We start from the raw sequence: 27,492 nt of genomic DNA on the forward strand, positions 1-27,492 counted from the left end.
TCATTCATTCATTCATTCATTCATTCATTCAAGAAGTCCTGAACCTGTGAATCCAGTGAACAAGATAGACATGGTCCTTGTGTTCATGGAGTGTGCAATCTCTATATTAGGAAACCAAATGGGGATGATGCATACTCTACAAAGGCTGTGAGCATAAATGAGGTCATGTAAGCAATGGGCCTGGCATGTAGCAGTTTCTTGATAAATGTTAGCTCCCTCCCACGTACCCCCTACTCTGATTTGGAGATCATTGCTTCTATCCCTGACCCCAGAAATGCCCAGATACCACATCTATGGGTGGGGGTGGGGGTAGAGTGGTGGGAAAAGGAAGGGAGGCCTTTGTGCAAATAGCCCAAAGGCTGGTGGAGGGGAAAGGCAGAAATCCCCAAGGCCGAGGAGCTGCCTATGGCTGTCTGTGATTTCTACCATCCCCAACTGCCATACTCTCCCTCACAGCCAGACCATTAGGTGAGGACTTGCTGATGAGGCTTGGGCGGGGTGAGGTGGGGGCGGGGTGGGGGGGGAACTGATGCAAGACAAGGCAGCATCAGACCCAGACAGGACCCCAGCACACCCTGTTTGAGCCCAACAGGGAACTTCCTTAGAGCATTGTCCCCTTCATATATCCGGCTGGAAGTCTCCAGCAATGGTTTTCTTTTTCTGCACCATTCTCATTATTCATTTATTCATTAATTCATTTATCAAACATTAACACTGTTTCTGTTCCAGGCCTTGCGTTGGGCCCCTTTGCCATGTTTAGTTTCCAACATCAAGGTTAGAGAAGATGACTGGGCAGAGGTGGAGGGGGCTGCTGTGAGCTCCGGGGTTTGTGGGGACCACCGGTCAGGTGCTGGCACTGACAGCCAGGGCAGGCAGAGAGATGCAGAGCTCTGATCAGGTCTCCCGTCCAGCTCAGAACCCACCCACCCAGCACCAGACACATCCCACCTGGCAAGGATATCCTTCAACCACCAGGCATCCTTTCTCAGCAGAACCTCTGCCTATTTGCCCTGCCCCATCTCTGACACGTAGGGCATCCCTGGCAGAACCACTCTGTCCTCTGGCCAGGTCCTGGATCTCTGAAAAAGCCCATCCATCAGATGGGCCCGCCTTTCACAGCGCCCACTTAGATGATCACAGCTGGAACCTTCTCCCATTCCATCTGAAAGCCCTCCTCTTCCATTACATGGGAGGAAGGAGGGAGGAGAACTGAAAATCAGTCATTGGTGATAATAGCAGGCTGGAAAACTGAGGCCTGGAAAGAGGTATTGATATGCCCAAGTCACAGAACCCATCAACCAGGGTGGACCAGAACTCTTTCCATTGCCTCACTGTCCTCCCTGCACGCCCACCTCCCCCCCCCCTCCCGCCAAGCAGGGAAACCTGGACCCCTCTGCCCTTTAGCAGGAAGGGCTGTGAACCTCACAGTGGGGGCAGCTTTGTCCCACAGATCACTGCCAAGCCCATCTCCGCTGGGTGTGCTGGATTTTCTGTTTCAAAACCCCTCTGCCCTCCGGATCTGGCTCCATGTGGGAAGTCCTCCCTCACTCTCTCCGGACCTCTCCTGGATGCCTGAGCCCACTGAGCATTCATTCATTCACCCATGCAATCCAGCGCTCATCTGCTCAGCCAGCAATCACTAGATAGCCTCTGTGTGCTTGGCCCTGGAGGCTCAGAACACCATGGAAGGGGAACAGCTATGACACCCCCCATTCCAGCTCAGAGGGAAGCAAGAGTGCTGGGTGTCAGCAGGGGATGCAGGAGTCCCAGGAAGCTCCCGCCTTCCTGCTCCCTTTACAGGGCAGCGACATTTATGACTCCAGTTTGCTCATTGTGCTCTCCAGCCTGGTTCACACAGCATCATCTGGGAGTGCTGCCTTTCAAAAAAAAAAAAAATATATATATATATATATATATATATATATATATATATATATATAATATACTTATTGATTTCAGAGAGGAAAGGAGAGTGAGAGTGAGATAGAAACATCAATGATGAGAGAGAATCATTGAAAGGCTGCTTCCTGCACGCCTCACACTGGGGATCAAGCCCAAACCCAGGCATGTGCCCTGACCAGGAATCAAACTGTGACCTCCTGGTTCACAGGTCGATGCTTAACCACGCCAGCCAGGCTATGGGGGTGCTTCTTACAAATACAGAGTCCTACCCCCCAGAGTCTGTAGGTCAGAGATGAGGCTCAGAAATCTGTTTAAAGCTACCACTGATTCTACTGAAGTTTGGCAAAAGGCAAATGTCATAAGGGTGAATGGCGGTAGGAGTGGAGGCAGGCCATTGGAGCTGAGACACAGAGAGAATGAAAGCCCAGCCCTCTCCCTGCCCCCACTGAGCCCAGACCAGAGGGCTAGGGCCTCACTAGCTTCAAAGCCCAGCCCAAGTTCGTGTTTCCTCCAGTCAGCAGGAAAGAGAGGCTGGCGGACAGACTCTGATCTTCCCTACTAACAGCAAAACTGAACTCTCCTCAGCCCTGACTCCTCTGACACCGACACTGGGGACAGGCTACTACACACACACACACACACACACACACACACACACACACACCAACACAAGGCACACGGAGCAGCTCTCCCGCCTGGACCCTGGCCAAGCTCCATCCTGCACACTGCACATCAGCACACGGGTCCCAAGGTCGAAGAAGGGGGGTGCTGAGTGACAAAAAAAAAGAGAGAGTGAGCCCTGATGCCCACCCTTCCCCGCCAGGGGGGTGGGAAGGGCTTTGTGCCTCTCACAGTGGTGCCCCCTCCTCTCTCCTCAGCAGCCACCAGGTGCACACCTCCTGTCGCCCCTCCTCCCCAGGGGAAACTCCCCCTTCCATCATTGCCCAGCCTGAAAGTTGGAGATGAGAGGTCAACAGTGTAGCCTCCTCTGCCAACCCCCATCTTCCCCAGATTCTTTACTGGTCTGAGTCTCTACTCTCAAGCCACAGCTGTCAAGCTAAGAGCTTTCCCCGCTCCTCCACCCCAGACTCACTGGCCAGACAAAGCTCTGAGTGGAAGTGTTAGGGGCAGAAAGAGAACAGTGGGGACCAGCTACAGCCATAAGAAATATTAATCATGCTCTGTTAACCATGATGGTTCTGTTCTGATAAGAGAAAGCACAGTCTAACCTGGCTGAGAGCTGTATGCCCCGGGACATGGGAGCTAACATCGGAATGCAGTCCATCCTCCTTTTCTGAGAACTACCCATAATCCTGGTAAGATTAACAACCATGCGCCCGCCCTTTGCGCGCGCGCGCACACACACACACACACACACACAGCCTGTATTGCCTGTAACCTGTAACCATTATAGCTTGCCTACTTTCCCATGCCTTTAACTCCTACTCACCCATGTAATCTTTGTCCTAGCCAATATAAGCAGCTGGCTTATGGGGAGGGGTAGAGCAGATTTTCCTGGATGACCTGCTGCTCTCCCATACTGCCCACAGTATTGGAATAAACGTTCATATATGATTTAACCCTGTCTCTGCTTAACTGGCTCAAGTAGCGACAGGCAGCCCGGACCCACTGGCTGTCCAGTTTCAGAAGGAGTGAGATGACCTGGGAAGGTGGCTGCCTGCCCTAGATCTATGCAGATCTCCACACACTTGATCTCCAGGTCTCTTTGCCCCCAACCCATCCCTGCCTGCCCCAAGGCAAGGAGCTGGCAGCCTGGGGGGCTTTCTAAATGCTCTGGAGGTCCAGACACGCAGCTGCAGCTTGCCCTTCCTCTGCCCCCACACTTGCTTCAGGCCCCAAGGAGAAAGGTGTCTTTCTCCGTGGGCACTGCGCCAGCAGGCCTGCAGGGCGGGGTGGGGATCCCAGAGGAGCGGGAAAGCCCCACCCTCTGCAATCTCAGAAGTTTGTGCCATCCTCTCCTTCTCCGTGTCCCCATGCTCTCATTGGCCTAGTCCTCCCTCAACCCACATGCTATCCTTGCACCCCCACTCCCTCACTGATCCCCCTCAACAGACCCTTCTCCACAGGCCTGAGCTACCTCAGACCTCCCCTGGGAGCAGGGGGCCAGGGTAAGGCTCCTGTGGACGCCTCACAAAGCTCCCTGGCATCCTAGCTTCCCACTGCACCCGCACACTCGACAGTCTGATCCAAATAGGAACTATCGGTGGGCCCACCCCTTACTTCTCCCCCTGGCCTTGGCAAGATGGCAAGCTGACAGTTTGGAGTGGGGCCCCAGAGACCAGAGTGCAGCCCCAAGCCCCTTCTCCGGATGGATGAAAGGAGAGAGCCAGCAGGGAGAGCTGCCCCAGCCCCACCAAGCTGAAGCCTGCTGGGGACCCCTTCCCTTCCCCTTCCCATCAGCCCAGGTCTTAGCTGCGGGTGGAGGTAGGGCTGGGACTGGATCCATTGATCTGGAATTTGACTCCACAAGATCCCTGAGTCAGCAAAAGACTAGCCCCTGCCTCCTGCCCTCTGCCCTCTGCCCTCTGCCCTGCCGGAGACTCCAGCCTTAGGATCTGCATGAGGGGTGGGTTAGGAAGGAGGTGGGTGAAAGAAAGTAGGCGAGGCGCAGGTTCCTGGAAGGCGTCTTTAATCAGGATTTGGTAGTACACAAGCTCTCCGGATTGTCTGCATTAACATACAGGGACTTAAAAAGGCACAAGATCCCTCCCACAGCGACGTGTGACGGCGGGGCGCCCCCACCCCCGCCCGTGTGCGCGTGGGTGCGTGTCCGTGTCCCACCCCCGTGGCGGCGCCGCGCGTGTGCGTGTCGGTTTCAAGTGTTGGATTTGTACAGTACTCGCAGTCTAGGGGCGGGGGCTCAGTGCATGCGTTTCTACCCGGCGGGGCCCCGACGCTGTACACTGAGGACGCCCCCGGAGAGAGGAAAAAAGCGTCCCATCTTCGTGTGTGTGGTTTTGAGTTTTCGTGCATGCTTGCCGGGGTCGGGGAATAGTGCAAGCTATAATACAGGATTATTGCAGTACAAAAGGGGGGTGGGAATTTATGATGGGAGGGGAGGCTCGGGAATAAACCAGCTGGGATCCGGAGGGTCCTCTCGCCACCCTCCTTCCCATCTCTCGCTCCCCACTCCACCGTGATCAGCGAGCGTCTCCCGAGGGTGCGAGGGGGTCCTTGGGCCTTGGAGGGGAGGGGCTGAGCTCCTCCTATCCCACCAGTCCCACCTCTCAGGGGGCAAGGGAGAGGGGGCAGGGGGCAGGGGCCAGCTCTCTCCTGCCCAATAGTCTGCCACAGAGCCCCGAACCCGCCTCCTCCCCCCGCGGAAACCCCTCCCAGTGAGGGGAGGGGTCGACGGAGCAAGTGCAAAGGAAGCAGATGTTGGTCCCTGAGTTTTATTTTCGGAGGTGGGGCAGGAGAAGTGCCGGAAGTGGGGGCAAGTTTGAGGTCCCCCCCCTCCGCCAGGGCGCTCAGTGATGGAGTGGGGTGGGGCAGGAGACACGGACGCTGGGGCGCGGGCTAAAGAGGGTTTGGGTGGCTCTGAGAGACCTAGTCTCAAAGCTCGGCACCCCCCTCAATTCTGGGCTCTTTGGCATCCAATTGCAAGGCCAATGATTTGGGGAGTGGGGGACAGCCGGGGGGGGGGGCGGTGAGGTAAGGGAGTCAGGGGTGGGGCGACGGGGGTTCTTTGAGCCGGAGAACCGGCCAGCTCCCGGTCCCAGCCCCTCGTCGGCATCCCCGACTTGGAAGTACTGGGGGGCGAGCCTCACTCCAGCACCCCCCTCATTCCGAGGCCAGGGAGCCAGGGGAGGGGAAAGCAACCAAGGACTGACTGAGCGACGTCGGGGCGCAGGGGGTGCTAGCCCAAGTGGAGTGTTTAGCAGCAGGCAGCTCGTCGGCTGGGGGCGGGGGGCAAGGGCCGAAGTCCCCTGGGGTCGCGCAGCAGCGAGTTAAAAAGACTGAACGTACATTCGTGGTGCGACGGCGGCAGACATGGCGTGAGGCGGGCAGGTCCCGGGGAGGAGCGGAAAGTGAGGCTTGGGGTCCCGTTACCCTTAGAACCCGCGAGAGGTGGGGAAGCGCGGGCCTGTGCTCTCCCTGGCCGGGCTGCTAGTTTGCTGTCCGGAGAGTGGATGGCGTGTGCGCACAGCTACGGTGTGTGCGTGTGCGGTTAGTGTGGCAAAGTGACCCCACCCCGCGCCCTCCCCCAGCCTGTGCAGGTAGAAAAGAGGGTGCGTGGGGAACTGACGGTGTAACCTAGTGAAAAGACAGGTGTGGGAGGTTCCCATACTCATTTGGGTGTCGTTACCCCTCCTCCTCCCCCATTGCTGCGCTTCTCAGCTCTTTCCCTGGGGGCGGGACCCGCTCAGGCTCAGGGGCTCCTGGGCTGGGAGCCCACTGGGTGGTGTGGGGAACCATTAGGGATATCTGAGGGACTGTCCTCAGACTGGGAGTTCTCCCTTAGGGAGAAGGTTGCTTTAACATTTCCAGAGGCTGGCCCACCGGCCCCAGGGGCACCTCTGCTCCTACTGGGAATAATGTGAAGTTTGGGGACATGCCCCCCAACTTAAGGAGAGTGATTTGCCACACTCCTTGTTACCAAGGTCTGCCCATGAGGGTGGGCGGTTCCTGCCCTTCAGGTTGGGATCTCAGTGGAGTTTGGGGTGGGGTGGGGTTCAGGCCCTCCTTTGGGGTCTACGTTTCCATCAACCCACCGATAGCAGGGGACACCGCATTCTCCGTGCCCCCACAGCCAGGGGCACCCACACCCTCCCTAAGCATGGTCCCCTCCCCTGGCCACCCAATACAGACACATTGACACAGCTCCTTCTGCTCACCCCAGTAGCCCAGGCTCCCCGCCACCCCCCCGGCCCCGCCCCGGCCTGGGCAGAAGCACCACCCCTCCCCAGAAAAGGGGACCTATGTGGGGCAGAGGAGAGGAATTGTGAGGGAGGGTCCTGGGACCCTCCACAGAGAGGATTGGAGAGGCATGCCCCCCTTGGCTGGGGAAGCAGGAGTTGATGCGCCAGCGTGGCTCAGAGATGCCATCACCCCCACCTGGGCAGCTTTAGGCCCATTTTCCCCAAAAGTGGAAATGCAGAGGGAGATTGCTGGGCGTGGGATGCTAGTGGTTGGGAGACTGTTAAGTAGTTATTGCTGTGACCCAAGCTGCCTTGAGTGTGTGGAGGGTCTATTCATTATGGAGAATTTACTAGAGCATTTTTCACTGACTCAGGGTTCTGTCCCACAGAGAAAATACTGGTCCTATGAGGAGGGCCCTTCTCACCGAACAAGTCCACTGGCCCCCACTCAGGCGCGCGCACACACACACACACACACACACACACACACACCCTCCCCCACCCGGTGCACTTGCTCTAAGAAGCCCGCCTGTCCCTGTGAGAGCTGCAGCCTCGGACAGAGGGAGGTCGACAGTGCTCAGGCTCACGGTTGCAAACTGAGTTTGGGGTCTCTGCCTGTACACTGGTTTTGTTTGGCTCACACGGTGATTTTTCTTTAAAAAGCTGTTGTCGTTTTTTAAGTTAGATGCCAATAATTAAAAACTGTGAGACTTCACATAAAAAATTGGAGATTTCAGTAACAATTGGCTGAGCAAAGTATGGTGTGGTGGGTCCCCTTTGGCCACAGTCCCTGAATCTGCCCGCTCCCTGACACGCTGGGCCCCTCTTGACACTCAGCGTAAATGCCATGGTCAGTGCTCACCAACGTCAGGACCTGCCCTGTCTGTGAGTCCAACCAGGAGGGTCCCACCGTGACCCCCCACAAGGTCAGGGTTTTGAGCATCTGCTTTCTCCACTGTAACTCTTACTCAGCCGCCTAAGCCCAGAGCTGCCAGGGGATGCTTGGGGTGGTGGGGGATTGAGAGGTTGGGGTCTCTGGAGAGACAGGCTCTGCCATTTTAACCAACCCCAGTACTCTGGAGTGACCCCTACCTGGACACTATCTGAGTCTGGCTCACAGACAACTCCCTTCTTACTAGATGGGGTGGGGAGGGGCCAACCAGGAAGGACGGTCAATAGACCGAAATGCTTTAAAACTATCAAGACCTCGGGTATTCGGCACTGGCAGAGGTTATTTTTTTTTAATGTTTTTGTAAATTAAATATTCTAATTAATCCACTAACTGCAGACAATACTGGGCTCTACTTCGTAGGCTATTATGAGGGTTAAATGAGTTAATTTTGTAAAGTGCTTAGACCACTGCCTGGCACAAAATAAGCCCCGGGTGCCAGTGACTGTTAAATGTAATAAAAAATAATTGGAAGCCACTCCAGTAGGCTGGGTGTTACTGTAAAGTACAAAAACACCATCTTCAAAGTATGACAGAGTGTTGCCTCTTTTCAAAACTGACCCTGGGCAGCTGTCCCTCTCCCAGGGCAGAGTGGCCTTCTCCTCTCAGGAAGGGAAAACTTCAGAAAGAAGGAGCCTGACCACATGGCAGGCTCACACTCCCCTGCCCGCCTGGGACCTGGGCCACTCAATTCCAGTCCAGGCAGGGCTCTGCCAAGCTTCACGTGAACTTGAACACGTGGCTTCCAATGACCTTAGCTGTTTCCAAAAGTCAAAGACACCCTCAAAAGATAATAATATTATCAAGATTACCTCAGTCTGCTCTGAGCGGTATGGCTTACAAGACACTCTCTCCCCCCACCCTAGAGGGCATGTAAAAGAGTGTTTCTCAAAGGACAACATGTTTTGAATAATGATCTCACTTTAAAGGACACACCCACTCCCACAGGTACCAGTCCTGGTGTGTGTGTGTGTGGGGGGGATTCAGCCACCTTTGGGATGGATTCCCCACTTCCAAAGGCTTTGGAAACAGTAATATGCACTTGATGCTAAAACAAGGCTGAAGGTAGTGCCACTGTCTTTGATTAGTCACAAGGCACTTTGGGATCTTAGAGTACCTCAGGGTGCTAGTCACTGGTGGGAGCTGTGCTCAGGGTCAGGTAGTGGAACCCTCTAGAAGGGAATGCCAGATAAGGGAGTGCTTGGTTTCATCTAACCCCAGAGAGCGGGGCATTGCCTCCACTGCTGCTGACCTTTGGGGTGGCTAGTGGACAGACTCCACGTCACCGCCTGCCACTAGCTGGGAGGACAGGGGGAGGGCCAGAGGGGAAGGCGGGAGGGGCTACTGCTAATCCCACCCCTCACCTTTGTGCTTGTGTTTTCTGTCCCTTCTGGAGAAGTCTCTACCCTGACCCCTTCTCTACCTTCTGCACCCTAAATAGCCTGGAGGGAGGGTCTAAAACTTAGCAGCCAGAACTGGGGTGGGGCACAAGTTCCATCCTAGATGGGGAAGGTGATCCCGGCCCAGACATGGCAGGGGTGGATTTTGGAGAAAGGAGTGAGGTGGGTGTGCATAGCTCACATGGATGAGTCACACCACAATGCTGGCCATCCAGGAGGGCACTGTGTATGGCTGCCCCCCTCCACTTATGGTACCCCCAGGCCTCTGAGGGTTCTCTTCCAATCAGAGATAGCTGGGGAGGTGAAGGGAGTGGAGTGGGAGGGAAGCAGAGGTCAGGGGGAGAAGAGCATAGAGAGAGGAGCCAGGATGAGCGTAGGGACGTAGGAAACCATCAAGAACTGCACAGAGATCTTTCTGATTCCCTAACACACACGTGCACTCTCCAACACACCCACACACAGAATTGTGCAGTGCACAGCCTAAGCAACCACCCACGGCGGCCCTGCCACGTGCACAAGTGCTCACATAGAAGCACACAAGAGTGCAGGCATGCGCGCAGGCACAAACAGCCTCATACAACACACCTTTGCAAACCTTCAGGCCTCCCTTCCTTCCCTCCCTATACAGGCATTGTCCTTCCTGGTGCCTTCGTCATCACTACCTCATTGCCTCGGGGGACAGAGGTGCTGGCTGGCATGGATGGGAATGAAAAAAGGGAACCTTGGGGGTCCCTGCAGTGATAGGTTAGGGGCTGAGAAATGGGCAGAAAGGGCATAAGCAATCTGGCATCCCCACCCCCCATCTCCAGATCCCCATCTGCTCTGTCTCCCTGTGCTCTGACTTCCCCGTGGCCCCTTGGGACCAGCCAGCTTGGCGGAGCACCTACAGGAAGGAGCTGCCCCTGAGAGGGCAGGGTTGGGGCTTGTCCTGAGTTCACAGGTCCCACCTCATCCTTAATAACTGCCTCTCTGTCACTACTTCCAGACCAGTCCCTCGCCCCTCGCTCCAGCTCCCAGCTCCACTCATCCATCCTCAGCTCCCAAGGAGCCGGGCCAGGCCACCCCACAGTGGGTGAGAGCACACCCGCCTTGGCAAGGGCAGCCTGCAGCGGACGGAGCCCCGGCCTCCCGGGCTGAGTGTGGGAGGCAGGGACTCTGTCCGCTGGGACAGCGGCCTGTGAAAGGCTTGCTGGGTCACAGGGCTGCTTCCCCATATCAGAGAGTCTAGAGGCACACCAAACCCCAAACTGGCCGGCCAGGCCCCCTCTCATACGCAGGGCCACCGCCTTGCCCCACACAGACAGATGGGCATTCACACTCCACCGGGAGGCCCAGCTCTGCCACCCCCTCGGGGTGGACCGGGCCCAGCCATGCCAAGAGATCACAGATTAAACAGAATAACCATGCCAGACTGCCTCTGACCCAGCATGCCTCGTGGCCTGACACTGGGTTTCTGCTGGACTCTGGACTCACTGCGGCTCCAGCCAAGTACCCTTGCCCTGTCCCTGAAGCTGCGCAGACAGCACCGCCCCTTCCTGCACCACCTGGCTGGCACCGCGGAGGGGGCCGTGGGGTGGGTATTACAGTACCTTGGGCCAGCGCTATGGGGCTGTATTGCACGGTGGGGTGCACGGGGCGTGTGAGTGTGATTATTGCGTCCTGGGAAGGAACCATGGTCTCTGTCTGCTCCCCTGCCCCCCCCACCTGTCCCCTCCAGGAGGGGGGGGGCCCAGCCTAAGTCTTGTGGGTGAAGCGGGCCCACACCTGCTGCAGCTGGGACCGCGAGATGCGGAGCACCGAGGGCACGAGTCTGTGGTTGCCGGCGGCGAGGGGCGCGTGGCGCCGGTGGGGCGCCCGCACGGGGCTGCTCTCCGCCGAGCGGCTGCGCTGAATGAGGGAACCGGAGGAGCCCGAGGAGCCGCCGCCGCCGGGGTGCGGGTAATGCTCGGTCTCCAGCGTGGAGGAGGAGAACACGGAGGACGCCAGTCGTCGCAGGGGGCTGTACCGCGGGAGGGAGTGCCCCGAGAGTCTGTCCTCCTCCAACTGAAAGAGACCAAGAGAGTGGAGGGAAAAGAGTTGTCAGGCACAGACTCGACAGCTCCGTCTCGGGGACCACCCACCGCGCACAGCCCGCGGCGACGGCGTCCCGGGTGGTGGGCGGGGTCGGGCAGGGTGGAGGGGTGTGCGGGCCACCCCGTCCTGCCTGGGGACGAGGCTCGCGCCTCCAACGCCCCCATCCCTCCCTCCCTGGCACTTCTCACACCGCGCCTCCAGGCAGAGACCTCGCCCTCACCTCCTGCGGGAAGCGTCCTGGCTCAGCCCGCCCAGCTCAGGGTTCCCTCTCGTGGGGGAATCCTGCTCTGCAGCTGTCACTGCCATGTGTCGGGCAGCTGTTCCCCGTCTGTCTCCCCAGCTGGACTCCTGAGGTCTAGCGCACACGCCCGCACACCCTCTGCCCCGCACCCCAGCCCATCTCAGGCGGTGCCAGGGTTTCAGTGACGGTCAGAAGGGTAGGATTCTGGAGTCCAACTGCTCACGGTTGAATCCCAGCGCCACCACTTACTACCTGGGTGACCTCAAGCAAGTTACTTCCTTCACCCGCCTCAGCCTCCTCATGGGATGCGGGGTGACATCGGGATGCTGTGCTCCTACCTCACACCGCAGGTGGCTGCCAGGTTAGCTGTTGTAACACGCAGCGCACGTAGACCAGCACCCGCCCGGAGTACACAGTCTTGTAAGCGGCTTTATTATCCTTCAAATCACTCGTGAGGATGAGGAAAGGGAAGAGGTTGGCAGGAGGTGGGGCACACAGAAATCATTTCTCCAAAGTGGCTCTCTCCCTGTCCTCGCCAAGGCGGAGCCACAGGCAGAATCCTAACTGGTGCCCTCCTGGCCTTGTGCCCTCAGAGGGAAAAGGGCACATGGGACCGAGGATCCCAGGCATGTGGGGATGGAAATGGTGGCTTGGGTGTCACCAGACTCCTCCCGTCCTGACCCCTACTTCTGCCTGGGACTGAGGCCAGTTTAAGTAGCTTTCGGTAGGGCAGTGAGAACTGGCCGGGGCCAGCTGCTAGAGGGCCGAAGGGGGAGGGGCCCGGGACACTCAGCTTCAGTGTCCCCTTGCAGATGTCAAACGGGGCCCAGGGACCCAGCATGGAGCCTCCCGCAGAGAGGGGTGGCGAGAGGGTACTCGGATGGGACTGTCTCTGCCCTCGCCCTGCTTCGCCTTCCAGCTTCTTTTTTGGTCAAGACCAGGATCTGTCTGAGCTGCTGCTGTCAGCGCTGAGGGTGGAGTGTAAGGCCCACACCAAGTCACCAGGGACAGAGGCACCCATAGTTGCCCACAGCCCCTCTCACACACGTGTGGACGGCTCAAGCTTCACAACTTGAGTTTGGTCAGCTGCCAGGGGGATCTACTCCCAGCATGCTCCCTTCCGGCCAGGTGTCACCTGTGATTGTCTTCAACCACAGCTGAAGCATCACTGCTGAGAGACCCTCCCGTTTGCCAGGCAGCCTCCCTGTTCCTGGCAAAGAGCTCTCTGTGCCCTCCCAGGCCCTTGATCATGAACCTCAGGTCTACACACTGCACCCCACCCCACCCCTCTTGACTGTGAGCTCTGAAAGCCACATTGTTTGCATTCGTCCCTCAGCCCCTAGTGAACTGCCTGGCACTTGGCAGGGCAATGTCCTCGTGGCTGCCAGCAAATGTCCATGTGCTCCGGGCATGCTGACTGCTGTTATCAGCCAGAGATGACCTGGCAAACATCCGTCCTCAAATCACACGCTGACTGACCCCCAAATCACACACTGACTGACACTCTCCCCTCTGCCCTCGCTTTCCCAGCCACTTCCAATTTGCACCTTAAATTCCCAGCAAAGAACCCAGGTGTGTGTAAAGAAAAGCGGTTAAAGTATCACGGCACGCACACCAACAACTCCTGGGTGCCTGGTCTAAACGCGTGCCAGGCCCACATTATCCTCGCCCCTGCTCCTCACGGGGGCAGGTGGCAGAGTTACAGGTGCCTATATCTTTAAGGACTGCTGCTATGAGGAAGTTCATACATGAGATCTGAGCAGACAAGCTAGGTCTGGGAGGGAGGGATTCCTTGCACAGAGTCCCTATAGAGACTTCCTGCCTGCCCTGAGCCATTCAATCTAGTTGAGGGTGGGGAAAGGGAGGGAGTTCCACTAACTGTAATTCCAGCTGCAGCCAGATTTGGGAGCCCCCACAAAGTCAAGCTAAAAAGGAAAAATATGCCAGTCCATTTTCCCTCCCCTTGACCAAGAAAGGTCTCAGCTTCACCCTGAACTGAAATACTTGGTTACCATGCCACCCCCTGTGGGCACACCTGCTGTTATGGCCCAGCCAGTGCGTGCAAAACACACACACACACACACACACACACACACACCTGTCTGACTCTCTCTGACCCCACCCAAGCCATCTGCTCTCTCAGGCCCGTGTTTGCTCCTCTCCTAAACACAGGCCTCAAACTGACTGGCCCAGAGCACGACCTTGAAGTCAGCTGCCTGGATTCAGATCCCGGCTCTACCACTTGCCAGCTGGTGACCCTGGGCTAATGACAGCTCCCCTGAGCCTCCGTCGCCTTACTTTTCCACGGGGGCTGCCCATTCACAGTATTGTTGTGGGGAATACACATGCACAGTGGGAAGTGCTGAGAGCAGCAACAGCCACTGTCATTGTCATTAGAACTGTCACTATGATTGTTAGTCTCCTTCCAGGCTTCTGTGGTTCTCTACACACTCACAGGTCCACTCCCGACTTTACACAGGCGTGCTGCTGTGCCCCCACACACATATGGACACACTGTCACAACCCCGAGCTAAGCCGACACAGAAATGCACACGCACGTGTGTAGAATGCTAACCAACCTCTCTTCTGTTGGGAAACCACGGCCTGCAGTCACCCAACACCCCTTTAGACACACAAGTCATCGCTTACGGGGACGAGCAGAAATGGAGCCCGAGACCGGCTGACTGACTGCATAGCAGGCCTGGACCTGCTCCCCCAAACCTCTCTCCTCACCCCCTTGGCCAGAGTTCCCCAGTGGGAGGATGACTCCCAGGACACGAGTGGGAGTCTGAAGTGAGAAAAGCCTCCCAGACAGCTCACTCTGAGGCCAGTTGGTACACAGTCGCCAAGAAGGGACTGGCCAAGCCCAAGTCCAGAATCCAGGCCTCCTGACTCTAATTCTGGGCTTTCTCTCTGTCCCAGACCGGCCCTTCCTAGACTTTGTGCTTCCTGTGGGCACAACCTATTGTGCATATGATCTCTGATGCCCCGGGTACCCGGCCTAGAGTAGATGCCCAGTAGGTATGGAATGAATAAATGAATGAGTGAGTAAGTGAATAAGTGAGAGGGCAGTGGAGGAGTCCCAAGCAGGTCTTGCTCCTACTGCTTCCTCAGCACTGGTCCTGGGGACAATGCTCAGGGCAGCAGCAGTCATGCCAGCCCACACTGCCCCGGTCGAGCCTCCAACACTGGCTAAGACCTCTCTGGGTGAGGGCTCATGGTACCTCTTTTTGAGCCCCCAATTTTCCAGAATCCAGGGCAAGGCCAGGATGCACACTCCTCTGGATCTTGCCTCAGAGTCCTCTCTTCTAGACACAGGAATGGGGCTGAATACAGCCCTGCCTGCCCTTCTTCAGGGCACCGCATGCCCCCGGGGCCGGGCCTCTGGATCTGAGCACAAAGCAGAACTGGCCCTGGCCCTGCACCGTCCCATCTCCTAGATGCATGTCTCCAATGTGGCACGATAAAGTGACAAAGTGATAAGGTGATAAGGTGAACCGCGGCACAGCCCCTGAGCCCTGGCATCCCCTCCTGGGCTCTCCCAGCCTCTGAGAGAACACGGGCCCCATTCAGCACCCAGGTAAGAGTTGGCGCCACTTTCTGGATCAGACAGAGGTCAGCCTCTTCCCCACACAGAGAAGCCAGGCCCGGCCAGTGGCCTTCCGCTGCGCATCCTCAGCCAGCCATTCGCGATTTGGCCACCCCCCACCCCTGTCCTTCCAGCCTTGTCCTTCAGTCCTTCCATACGAGAAGGTGCCGCTGCAGCCCCCCCCTGTGCTCAGTCTAGGGTCCCTCCTGCCCTGGCTCGGTTCCTCCCTAACACTGTCTGTTCCTCCTGGCTCTCAGGGCTCAGCTCCCGCATGGAGCCTGCTCCAACCACAGAAACCTCCCTGCCCTCCCTGATGCCTCACCCCTTCAGCACCCCCTTCCCTGGTCTCCAGGACTCCTCCTGGGTGCTGCTCCCACGCTTTGGCCCCTCTTTCTCAGTCCTTCTCCAAACCCCTTTCCCTCTCAGCACTCCTCACCTTACCCCCCGCCAGGGCTGAGTGGTTCCTGGCTCTGCCCTCACCCTTGGTTCTCCCCACCCCACACAGGGTCTTGGGTGACATCACCCACTTCTGTGGCTTCCATGACTCCCAAATCCCATCTCCAGCTGAAATCTCTCCTGAGCTCTGAGGCCTCCATGTGGACATCCCACAGTACCACGGGGTCTCTGTGTCCAACTCTCAAACCATTCAGTGACGGCACTGCCATCCAGCCAGAATGCTGGGCATCAGCCGAGACCCCCTCCAGCCTGTCACTGCCCCAACACCTCTTGGCTACGTCCACCTTGACCCACATCCAGAGCTCCCACCCTGGTCCAAGCCACCAGGGCACTCTCCTGCTGGTGCCTGCCATGTGGCCTTTCTGCTTTGAGTTCTGTGCCCTCCGATCCACTTTCCACACAGCAGCCAGAGGGGTCATTCATAAGGACCAATGTAATCCCGTCACACGCCTGTTAAAAGACGCTGGTGGCGTCACACGCCTGTTAAAAGACGCTGGTGGCTTACCAGCTTTCGGATGAAGCTCCAGCCCCTTAGCTTAGCCCCAAGGCCCGCCAGGACAGGCCCCAGGACCTGCCTCGCAGCCTCTCTGTTACAACATGCAACCAGCACCGTGCTTTCTGATTGCCACCTCTGGGCCTTGGCACATGCTGTCCACTTGGCCTGGGAGGCCTTTCTCCTGCTTTGTCACCTAGTGACACTGCCCATAATGCAAGACTCAACTCAGAACTTGGAGGGTACTTCCTCTGGGAGGCCTCGTCTGCCCCCCACGCGGAACTGCAGACCCTCCGCCCTGTCTGCCTTCAGCGGTGCTGCAGCTGTTGCTTGCTGGTCGGTAGAGCCCTTGCACTTCAGGCTCTCCTGCCAAGACTGTGGGTGTCCAGGGGAGGGGTGTGGGGTGCAAATCCAACCTTACCTGCCTCTGAGGGCCAGTGGGATCCGACTCTCTCCGTCGAGGGCGGGGTCCGGAGTGCAAGGGTGAGTGGGAAGGGCTGCCGGGCGTGGGGGGCTGCGATGTCTCTGATCGCCCATCGGCCTGGCTCAGCTGGGGTGGTGGGAACTGGGATGGTGTCTGTCGCAGGTCCTCCTCGGCCAGTGTCTGCATGCAGCGTCCCCGGGGCCGGGCGGTGGGCTCTGGCCCTGGCCGCCGCCGCTCCTCGCCCTCCTCAGGCAGCGGCCGCAGCTCCTCCGGCTCCTCGTCCGTGGTGCCTGACGTGCTGGGCTCGGCCCCCGGGGGGAAGTCCTTGAGCTCTGTCTCCTTGTCAATGATGACCCACTCCTTGCTGTCGAAGTCCTCCTCCTCAGCCAGCGGCACTGAGCGGAAGGCATTGCTCAGGGCCTCCTGTTCCACGGAGGCTGACACATCCATGCGGCCGCTGGCCTGCCGGTCGGCCTGGCCCGTGTCCACTGACAGCATCTGGGCCGGCTGTGAGGAGCAGGCCTGGCGCGAGGGTGAGCCGGGCAGATCCATTCGTGACCTGCAAAGCCAGCCAGGTGGGGCTCAGTGCCGGCCTCTCTGGAGCCCCAAGGACTCCACACAGGTGGCAGGGTGGCCCGTGACATCTGGACCCTCCTGACCATGGCACCTCTCCCACCCTGGGAGCGGCCCCATCACCTCCTGGTTGTCACCCTCTGCCCTGTAAAGATCTCATTCATCCACTCATGCATTCATGCGACATGCTTACTGTATTCCAGGAATGTAAGCGTATAGGCAATCAAGTCTGCTTCCTGTGCTCAAGAATGCTCTCCCAGACCACCCCAGGGAACCTTCATCTTCCTAAAGCCAGCTTTCCGGCTGCCTGCCCCGTGCTCACACCCACCAGGCGCTCCCTCCTGCTGCATCCCGGGCAAACGCCTGGCCCTTGGGTTTGCAGATGGTTTTTCTAGCCTCCTCTACTCCCACCCTCCAGCCCTGCCTGGCGGGTTTCACCACCTATAACAAACTCCAGGGGCTCCCAGCCCCGAGGAAAAGTCCACATTCCTTAGTGTGGCACCAAGGCCCTTAACTGCCAGACTCAGGTCCCGTTTCCTATTCCTCTGCCAGACCCACCTCAGGTTCATATGCTTTCCCCAAATGGCCCACACACTCATGCCCCTGTGCCTTTGCGTATGCCGTTCCCTCCACAGGCCTGTCCTTCCACCCTGTGCTGTCCATCCCAGCTCAGATGTCACCTCCTGTGTGGATCCTCGCCATCCTCCATGGTGGACAGTTGCCCTCCCCGTGCTCCCTGGTCCCCTCTCATCACAGAGCACCTGAGTTTACGTACCTGCCTCCCAGGGGCTGTGAGCTCTGCCAGGCGGGGACGGGGCCCGTCTGCCGTCTGACTGTTCACGGCTGGGGCACAGACCTGCCTTGGGACATCTCTCACTGTTACCTTAAACTGCGCCGTGACCCTCACATTACTTCCCAAGGTTGTCACCCAGGGGTGCACGGACCCACCGTGGGGGACTCCTGTTTGTCTGACAGTGTGTGGAGGACAGGCCACTACAAAAGGGAGAACTGTCCCCTCCCAAATGCCTGCAAGTGCCCCCCTCCCCCAGAACCGGGAAGACTTGGCCCTGGGTGTGCTCACCCCACCCTCAGCCTGCGGGCAGGGGGCTGGCTCATCCTCCCCCAGCATCGGGCCGGGAGGGGAGGGGTGCAGGTCGCAGCCGCTGTGGGCTTTCCCAACATACTGCCGCTGGCCTCCGTAGGACCTGCCAACTCTGACTCCACACTGTTTTTATGGATTTGTTAATAAGGCTTAGAATAAAAACACCCTGAGGGAGGCCGCCAAGGGCCTGACACTGATAGTCCCATGTAGATGGCTGCTGTCACTTCCTACCCTGACAGCACGGTTTCATGGACATAGAGGAGAGAGGGCACCCAAGGGAGAGAGGGCTGAAGATCGGGGTGAGAAGGGCAGGGAACTGAGAGGGGAGAGGGGAGACCCAGATCCCATCTGCTTCAGATTTTCTCCTGCTCCCCGGAGCCCCCCCAAACCTTTTGCCCTGCCTATGAGATCCTAAAAACTCCCTTCAGAACAATCTCTCCGCACCCCTCTCCTTACCCACCATCCTGAAACAAGGGCTCAATCTGAGCCACACCTGTTTGCTCTGCGGGGCTGCCCCTGTTCAGGGCATGCCCACCGCTCTTCTCCACTCATACCCCTTCAAACTGCCCCCGTTCCTTTCTCCCTGCTCCCGGAACTCTCCAGGCTGCCACGGGTGAAAGTGCGGCCAGCGGGTGAGCATGAGCCTGAGCTTGAGCCTGAGCCTGAGCCTGAGCCTGAGCGTGCATCTCCCTGAAGACAGTCCGGCATCAGCCTTCTGTTCTGGCGTCACCACAGGGGTCTCCACACCCCTGAGGAGAGCAGTGCCCCATCCCAGAGGTGGGGTGTGGTTTGGGGCAGAATCCAGAGGAGGGGCCACGCACTGGGCTTGGGGGAGAGATCCCCTTCCTGGTGCGGAGAAGGCCTCAGCCCTGCTGGGGTGTGAGGTCCTCCCCAGAGCCACGGGAGGGCGGGACATGGCCCCTCCACCCACCAGACCCACCGGGTCCCTGCTGGCCATCAGCCACCCGCGGCTCATCTTAGCTCTAACCTCCAGCCCTGCGGGCCCTGGCACGGACTCTCTGAGTCTGGCTAAAGACCAGGTACAAGCCTCTCTACACTCTGAGTCCCCCCACCTCTGCTGAACCCCACCTTTCCTCCAGCCCAGCCCTGGGGGGCGGAGGGAGCCAGGCGCCCTGGACCATCCCCGGTCCCAGACCCACCTCCGCTCATGTAGCTCCGCCCGCCCGTCTGCGGTGGAGAGCCGCTCCGACTCAGGGCTGTTGACCCTCCGGTAGTGCAGAGAACGGACTGGGGTTGTCGGTGAGTCTGGAGGGGCTCGCACCGGAGAGCTGGGGACCCCCACCCCTCGGTTCTGCTCCTCTTCCACCACGCAGGGGGTCTGCAGGAGAGGGGAATCCGTGAGCTGGGGCTGACAAGGCGGCTGTGGGTCAGGTGGTTTCTCAGGGTGAAGGAGACAGGGAGGTGGAGCACCAGGATGCAGTGATCCAGAGATGGGGCCAGGCCGCGGGCGGGGCGGGGCGGGGCAGGGCAGGCAGGCCTGCAGCTGGGGGGCTGGGGAGGGGCCCGCGGGTTGGGAAGGCCGCCATGCCCTTCTCCCTGGCTGCAGTTACTTTGCCGATGTTGATCCGGAGTTTGTTCCTGTTGACATCTGTCTCCTCCCAGACTTCAGCTTCAGGGCCCCCGGGGTGGGGGGCGAGGAGGGGGCCGGGGCCCAGCCCCTCAGGGAGCCGCCCAGGCAGGATGGGGGGTGCGTTCTCCTGGTCACTCAGGTGCTCGCCCTGCAGCACGTCCTCCGTGTTCTCCCGGAGCAGGTCTCCAGGCACCGGCGTCACGTTGACCACCCTGGAGAGGCCGGAGGGGTGATGGGCAAGGCTGGCATGGGTGCCCTCTCCTGCCAGCACAGGCCCTAGAGATCACTGCCAGATGGGCATGGGCACAGGGGAGGCCCCAGCAGGGGTGAGGGTGGCCCTCAGCCCGTCACCATCCGGGCTCACAAAACCTCTGAGACCAGAGGGTTGTAAGATGTGGCTGTCCGGATGGGCACAACACCACCTAGGTCTGTTTAAGAGATCCCACCCGGCTGGCCTGGCTCAGTGGTTGAGCGTCGACCTATGAACCAGGTGGTCAGGGTTCGATTCCTAGTCAGGGCACATGCCCAGGTTGCAGGCTCAATCCCCAGTGTGGAGCGTGCAGGAAGCAGCCGATCAATGATTCTCTTTCATCACTGATATTTCTCTCTCTCTCTCCCTTCATCTCTGAAATCAGTAAAAGTATATAAAAAGAGAGAGAAAGAGAGAGAGACCCAGCTGCTTCCCAGGCAGGCCCAGCCGAATTCCCACTGCGTTCACTGCTTGGCTTCCTTTAGTCCAGGAGTGGGTCTAAAGAGAAGGATCAGCCCTAACCGGTTTGGCTCAGTGGATAGAGCGTCGGCCTGCGGACTCAAGGGTCCCGAGTTCGATTCCAGTCAAGGGCATGTACCCTGGTTGTGGGCACATCCCCAGTAGGAGGTGTGCAGGAGGCAGCTGATCGGTGTTTCTCTCTCATCGATGTTTCTAACTCTCTATCCTTCTCCCTTCCTCTCGGTAAAAAATCAATAAAATATATTTTAAAAAATAAAAAATAAAGAGAAGGATCACTTGAAGTTAATTGAGCGTCGTCGTTATAGATCTGAGCACCATAGCGTGCTGACAAGTCCTGCGGAGCCTCCTTCCCGAAGGTATCTCGGGAGCCCTGGCCCTGTCTCCCTGGCTCGCTCCTGGGGTTGGGTAGGGAGCCCCTTCTCACGTGGCCACCTTTTCCTTGTGCTTGTCACCGGTGCTGACACGGCTCCCCACCATTACAAACATCCTCGACTCCACTGAGAGCCTCGGAGGGTTTCCCTCTGCACCCCGGGGGCGGGGCGGGCCTCGGACATGCTCCCGGGATGAACACACGTGAGCTGGAGAAATGACACTGTGGGCTCCGGCAGTCTCACTCAGGGCTTCCTGATCCCCACTGAGGTCAGCAGCCCCAAGTGAGGACCTAACACTGCACCTGGATTGAGGGTGCAGATGTGGTAGAACTTCCTGGGATTTGAGAATCCCCCCTGTTGAGCACCAAGAATAGGAGAGACGGCCAGGTGTGTCCAGATGGGAAGAGGAGGAGAGAGCAGGCAGCTCTGGGCAGGGGTCATATGACCCCCCCAGCCATTGCCCCTCCGAGACTCACCCGAACATGGCTGCCGTCTGTCGCGTGTTCTGCTGGGGCGGGGTGGAGGTGCTCGTGGACAGGAGCGCGTCCGTGCCAGCCTTCTCCCAGTCAAAGGCCTCGTTCTCAGCGATGCCCCTCTCCTTCATGCTGTTCTCAAACACCGACATGATCAACTGCAGGGGCGGGGGTGGTGGGAGGACAGAGAGGTGACCCTGGGGCTCCCGGGAGGAGGGGCAGTTGCTGGGATGGCAGTGGGGAGAGAGGGGTCTTCCAGGACAGGGTGGGCCAAGAGGAGGCATTGGAAGGAGAGGGCACATTGATTTTTCAATGAAAACATGCACACAATATGCAAATAAGCATGAAAATTATCATCTTGGTTTAAGCCCCACTGGCTGGACATAAGCCTCCTGAGACCTGTCCCCTGTTGACCAGCTCCAGACTCCTTTGCTATTTCCAGCATCTCAGCAGAAGCCACAGCAGCTGCAAACCACTGTAGTTCCCAAACCCACCACCTGGGGGCGGGGTGTGCACAGGCAGCTTCCCTGCGGCAATGCCTCCCGCCCACCTTTCCTCTCTAAGGCCTCCCATATTCCCCCACCACACAGCTCCCTTGGTTGGGCACAGTGCTTGGGCTTGAACTTCACACACTCACCTGCCAACTCTACATCTCTAGCCGCCAGCACAGGGTGTGCTCTCAGCCGTTTGGTCTGGGGGACCCTGCGAGGCTGAGCTAAGAACTGGCGGGGGGTGGAGGGGGGATATGTGACCTCCTACTGCCCAAGTGTGGCATCTCTGCCAGCAACCAGGGCTCTGCGCTCAGCTGTTTCCCCACTCTCTGATCAGGGTCGTGGGTCCTACAGGGGTGTGGGCCTTGGAAAGAGCACTGGACTTGGAGTCAGATGTGCCTGAGGCCAGCCCTGCTCCTACCCAGGCTACCAGGCCTCAGTTTCCTCATCTATGACATGGGCACAGTCACCCCACTTGGACTCCTGCAGAGTTTGGTGCAAAATGCTTGAAAGCACTTGGCTTGATTGTTGAATGCTGAAACAATGACATAAGGAACACACCATTATCACCAAAGCCTTGTTTTGAAACTTAAATAAATTAATGCATGAAAAGCACTGACAACAGGGTAAGCTCTTGATAAATCTTAGCTGTGCCTACTGTTCATAAGAGTGCAAAACAGTTTCGTGCAGTTGGAGGACCAGGGGGAGATGGTCAGGGCCACGCCGGCAGGGGCACGGGCCTCGGCAGGAGGGTGCTGCTGGCGAAGGTCGCCCACAGAGAGGTGTCCGGGGATGCAGGCGGGCGGCAGGCTCCCCCACCTGGTAATCAGGCTTGGTGAAGTAGTCGAGGCTGGCGATGTGGTCCAGGAACAGGTGGAACTCAGATGGCATGTGCTTCAGCAGCATCCGGTGCTCATACTTCTCCTTGATCATCCCTACCTGCTCCTGGAGGCAAGAGGCACAGGCAGATGGAGCCCCAGCTGCCCTCACCCCACCCCACCGCCTCAGATCCAGCTGCACGGGACTCACCTTGTCCTTGATCTTCCTCCAGGGCAGCTGCCCCACTGCAAACTCCACCAACATGTAGAAGAGGGACCACAGGTCATCATGGCGGCCCATCTCCTGGGGGTGGAGAGATGAGAGGGGTCACCCACAGCTCTCAGGTCCTTCCCTGGGAGCAGGAGGCTGACCCTCCACTGAGGCACATCAGTCAAGGAGGCCTGACACTCAGGCATCTATGGGCCCAACTGAGGTCTCCCTGAAGCCATGGCTCTCGCCCCAATCAGCCAGCACACATAGAATCACAGTAAAAACTTCCGTGTGTGCTGCCCGGCTAGTGTGGCTCAGTGGTGGAGTGTCGACCCATGAACCAGGAGGTCATGGTTCCACTCCTGGTCAGGGCACATGCCCAGGTTATGGGCTCGATCCCCAGTGGGGGGCGTGCAGGAGGCAGCCGATCGATGATTCTCATCATTGATGTTTCTCTCTTTCTCCCTTTCCCTTCCTCTCTGAAATCAATAAAAATATATCTATATTTTTAAAACTTCTAAATGCTTTCTCACCCCACAGAGATTTGTGTTGGGAACAGAGAGGAGAGGAGCCCCACAAATAAGGAAGAAGGGGGAGTCACAGGCAGAACCTTCCTCCAATTGGGGTCTCTGAAATGGCAGCCTCCAGCTCCTGCCCCATCCTTGTCTCCGCACCTCCAGAGCTGCCCACCCCACCCTCTCCCTCAGCAGCACACTCTGCCCCTGACCTTACTTGCCCTTACGTCCCTCAGGCCTGGCTCTGCCACTCACCCGGTTCTTGTGGGCATTGACTGAGGCGTATCGAACAGTCCCTCGAAACCCGGCCACGTTCCGAGGCTGCAGAGGAGAGAACACCACCAGGAACCTCACCTGCTGCCCCAACCTTGGCCCTGCTCTACCCTGCTCACCAAGCCTACCTCTGCCTACTTTAACCGTGACCGCCTCCCCGAGGCATCCCCCTACCCCTGTCACCTTGGCCTGGTCAGGAGCAAACTGGACACTCCAACCTCAGTCCTAACCCTGTCTCCTGCCCCGGAGTCCGTCCTTGACCAGAGTAGGCAGACAGATCACAGAGTGTGGGTGTGGCAGCCATCAAGAGCCCAGGCTGAGGGAGAGGGGATGGTCAAGTATGCACACAGAGTGGGGTTGCTGGCACCGAACACAAGCCGGGCCTGGTCAGGCAGCGACGGGGAAGCCTGGCGAGGGTCCCCAGGAGGCCAGGACTGCTGTGTGAAGCGGTACTCACGGGCCGAACGTCCCCCGTGGTGTTGGTGTACTGCCGGGCCAGCCCGAAGTCCAGCATGTAGCACTTCCTGTAGGTGGACGGCAGCCGGCCCATGGCAAAGTTCGACTGTAGGAAGACAGCAGTGTGAGCGCTGGGCTCTGACCCTACCTGGCTCACCTCAAGGGGCTTCAGGAAACAGGGTGAGGGACCCTCAGCCCACATACCCTCACATAAGAGTAAAACGCCGCCAGCGCAGCACCTCACCTGAGGGGCAGGTGGGATTCTCCCCGTTGTAGAGATGAGGAAAATGAAGGTCAAGGGGCTTAGGGGGCTGGTCCAAGATCACACAGCCACTGATGGCTGAGATGACAGCTGAAACAAGGTCTGTCTGGCTCTAAATCCTTGGGACTCCCCAGTAGGACAGTGAGGCTTAGTCTAACTAAGGAGGAGGGCACCTATAGTATTCTTGCTGTGTGACCCTGGGCCATTCAACCAACCTTTCTGAGCCCCAGTTTTCACCCCTTAAGAATGGCACTTTTGCCCTAGCTGGTTTAGCTCAGTGGATAGAGCGTCAGCCTGTGGACTGAAGGGTCCCAGGTTCGATTCCGGTCAAGGGCATGTACCTTGGTTGCGGGCACATCCCAGGGGCGGGTGTGCAGGAGGCAGCTGATCGATGTTTCTAACTCTCTACCCCTCTCCCTTCCTCTCTGTAAAAAATCAATAAAATATATTTTTTTTTAAAAAAGAATGGCACTTTTTTCAGCACCAAGATCCGAGATGTCACACAATTAGCTAGCTACTTGGAGTTCTTGACAAAGGCCCAGCCCTGGTCCCCTTCTCTCAACCCCCCTGTGCTTCCCCGACCCTTCACCTTTCTAGGTTCAAGGGCTCTTCAGGTCAGGGGTGAAGGAAAGGGAGAAAAGTACAGGAGAGGGCATGGACATGGCCCAGGGCGGACAGGGCTGTGTGCTCCTGCGAGGCAGTTAAGAGGCAGAGATGGGGCTTGGGATGGAGAAGAAACCAGGGGCCCCGAGAGGGAGAGGAGGTGTGGGGCAGGGCAGCCCTCACCGGCTTGATGTCTCGGTGCAGGAAGCCCACAGAATGGATGGCCTCGATGGACTCCAGGATCTGCTTGCCCAGCCGCAGGGTGGTGCTCAGCGTGAAGGTGCCTCTCGGCTGGCTGCGGCGCAGGTCAGCCAGGTTCCGGCCCTGGGGGGAGGGGCAACCTTGCTCAGCGGCCGCCCCCACCACCACCACTGGGCCACTCTGCCCAGCCTCGCCCTCACTTCCCCCTCCTCCCGGGGTCACAGTCTCCCTTCCCCTCGCCCTCCCACAGGAGTTGCAGCCCACGTCCCTGGGTGACTGGAGGGAGGATGCGTGGGCCAGGGGGACTCACCTGGAGCTGCATCACCACGTAGTTAAACTTCTCATTCCGGCCACAGCCAATGAACCGGCACACGTGGTCCTTCCCTGAGGACACAGACAGGCGGCTCACAACCCCTACTCCTCACTCCCCAACTGCAGGTGGGCTCCCAGTGTATTCTGGATTCCTGGTCCCCCTGTCCCATTGCTCTTCGACTCTGGTCCCCTCTTTCCTCTACCACACTACACCTCCCCAGCCTCTCAACCCGTCACCTCTCCCGGCCCCCGGCTCCATCACCTCTTCCCTCCCATCCTCCTGCCCTAGGCCCGTACCTTGCAGCTTTTTGAGCACGGCCACCTCCATCTTGAGGACCTGTTTGGGCTGCTGGGCCGACTCCACCTTGAGGGCCACGTTCTCCCTGGTCAGCAGGTCCATGGCCTCGTAGATTTCACCAAAGCCCCCACCTCCAATCTTTTTCAGCTACGGAGACAGGTGAGGGGGATGGGGGACACAGGGATCAGTCTGAGCACTCCGCATCCCAACCATTGATGGGTGGTACGCTTCATTGATGGGGGCAGGGGCCATCCTTGAAGGGGAGGACCTCATGTCTCCCTCCTTGCCCCACCCACCAGGGCCCCCACCTCCTTTCCTAGTGCTGGAGACAGACAGCTCAGCCCATGGTGGACACACACACACACACACACACACACACACACACACGTGCGCGTGCACACAGGGCCAGATGTCAGTGGGCAGTGGGAAAGGGTATGAGACGTGTGACTTCATATGGACATGGAGCCAAGGTCACGTGGATCCTGAAGAGATAATCGGCTGTCATGAATCTTTTCTTCTCTGGAAGGACAATCAATATCATGTTCCCCAATCTGCTGCCTAGACTGAGCAGCCTCCGGAAGGAAGACCAATTTCCAGAACCTCCCAGCTTCAGGGCAGACCCCCCAGAAGGGGTTAGCAGAATCCGAAAAGATGTCACCAGAGTATTGGGTGGGGGAGTATTTGGAGAGGAGACCAGGAAAGGTCTGAAGGAGACCATTCCTACTCTGAAGCTCACATCCCTCCCTAGGCCCCTGCAGGTAACCACACCCAGGTGGGCCTCCTGTTTGGGGCAGGGGACACTGGAGCATGTGGGAAAGGAGGTTTGGAGTGAATCTGCTTATTCCCAGGGGCAATGCAGTGGAGAGCTAACCTTCCAGGTCCTCCTCCTCCTCCAGCGTCCCATGGCAGGTAGTGAGGGAAGACAGAACTATGATGGAGGAAGAATAGGCAGCGGAGATGAGCAAAGCCGAGTTATGGGAGGGATGAAAGTCATGTCAAGTCAGAGGCCCAGGGATGTTGGAGAGTGAGGGTGCTGCTGGCAATGATGGGGGGACAAGGGAGAAGGTGCTGAGTTCTTTGGTTGAAGAAAGATGTACAGCTCAATTCTCACCTCCTCAGGGAGCCTGCGCCTCACAGGTGGCCTGCCCTCTAGTGCCTCCATGTGCATCCTTTTGGCTAATAACTGAGCCACAGCTGTAATGATTGGATGGAGGCACTCTGATCAGCCAGCCTGTAACTGACCCTGAGCCTCCTGCCCCGCTAAGCCCTCCCCTGAGTATTCATTCCGTGGGAATGAAGGGAGGAAGTGGGCGGGCTGGGCTGAGCACTGGGAGCACCCAGCAGGTGACTGTTGAAACCTCTCTAGAAAGAGAACGATGAAGGGAAGATCTAGAAGAGAAGCGGAAGGCCGGATGGGATCTTGAAGACTCTTGTGCCCAGGAAGGAGGCAGGAAGAGAGGGGGCAGGAGGCAGGGGTGGGGGGAGAACAGTGAGAAACCAGAGTCCCTCTCTACTTGAGACAAAAGTTGAAGGTCCGACTTCTAGGAGAATTTCAGAACCAGGAGGGATAGATGCAGACTCCAGGGAAGCAACGGCACGCCTTCCCTGGGGAACTTTAAACGCAGGGGAGATTTTAGTATCTTCTGGACTCCTTTGTGGTTTGCTGTGTGTGAGCATGGAGGAAAGGGTGAGGGGGTGGGACAACCACCGCATCTCGGTTCTGTGCTCCAGACTCACAGACATCATCTCAGCTCATCCCCAAAGGGTCCCAACAACACAGGTGAGGAGTCATAGGAGTTGCCATT

At 58.2% G+C, this 27,492-nt stretch overlaps 1 protein-coding gene across 3 annotated transcripts in view; it reads right to left on the reverse strand.

Annotated features, from left to right (window-relative positions):
* TTBK1 (tau tubulin kinase 1) overlaps positions 1-27,492 on the reverse strand; it is a 40,822-nt gene that overhangs the window by 7,015 nt on the left and 6,315 nt on the right. For 2 of the 3 annotated variants that reach the window (XM_080666854.1, XM_080666853.1), the window contains exons 3-14: positions 25,687-25,834; positions 25,388-25,461; positions 25,060-25,200; positions 24,013-24,117; positions 23,538-23,603; positions 22,768-22,860; positions 22,558-22,683; positions 21,251-21,405; positions 19,654-19,885; positions 19,243-19,421; positions 16,405-16,966; positions 10,896-11,174 (exon numbers count right to left, since the gene is read on the reverse strand). In XM_080666854.1, coding sequence (XP_080522980.1) covers positions 10,896-11,174; positions 16,405-16,966; positions 19,243-19,421; positions 19,654-19,885; positions 21,251-21,405; positions 22,558-22,683; positions 22,768-22,860; positions 23,538-23,603; positions 24,013-24,117; positions 25,060-25,200; positions 25,388-25,461; positions 25,687-25,834 — 2,160 coding nt within the window. The remainder of the gene's footprint in view (positions 1-10,895; positions 11,175-16,404; positions 16,967-19,242; positions 19,422-19,653; positions 19,886-21,250; positions 21,406-22,557; positions 22,684-22,767; positions 22,861-23,537; positions 23,604-24,012; positions 24,118-25,059; positions 25,201-25,387; positions 25,462-25,686; positions 25,835-27,492) is intronic. The other variant, XM_080666855.1, reaches the window with a different exon arrangement.

The sequence above is a fragment of the Plecotus auritus genome (assembly GCF_963455305.1).
Source record: "Plecotus auritus genome assembly, chromosome: 4".
NCBI lineage: Eukaryota > Metazoa > Chordata > Mammalia > Chiroptera > Vespertilionidae > Plecotus > Plecotus auritus.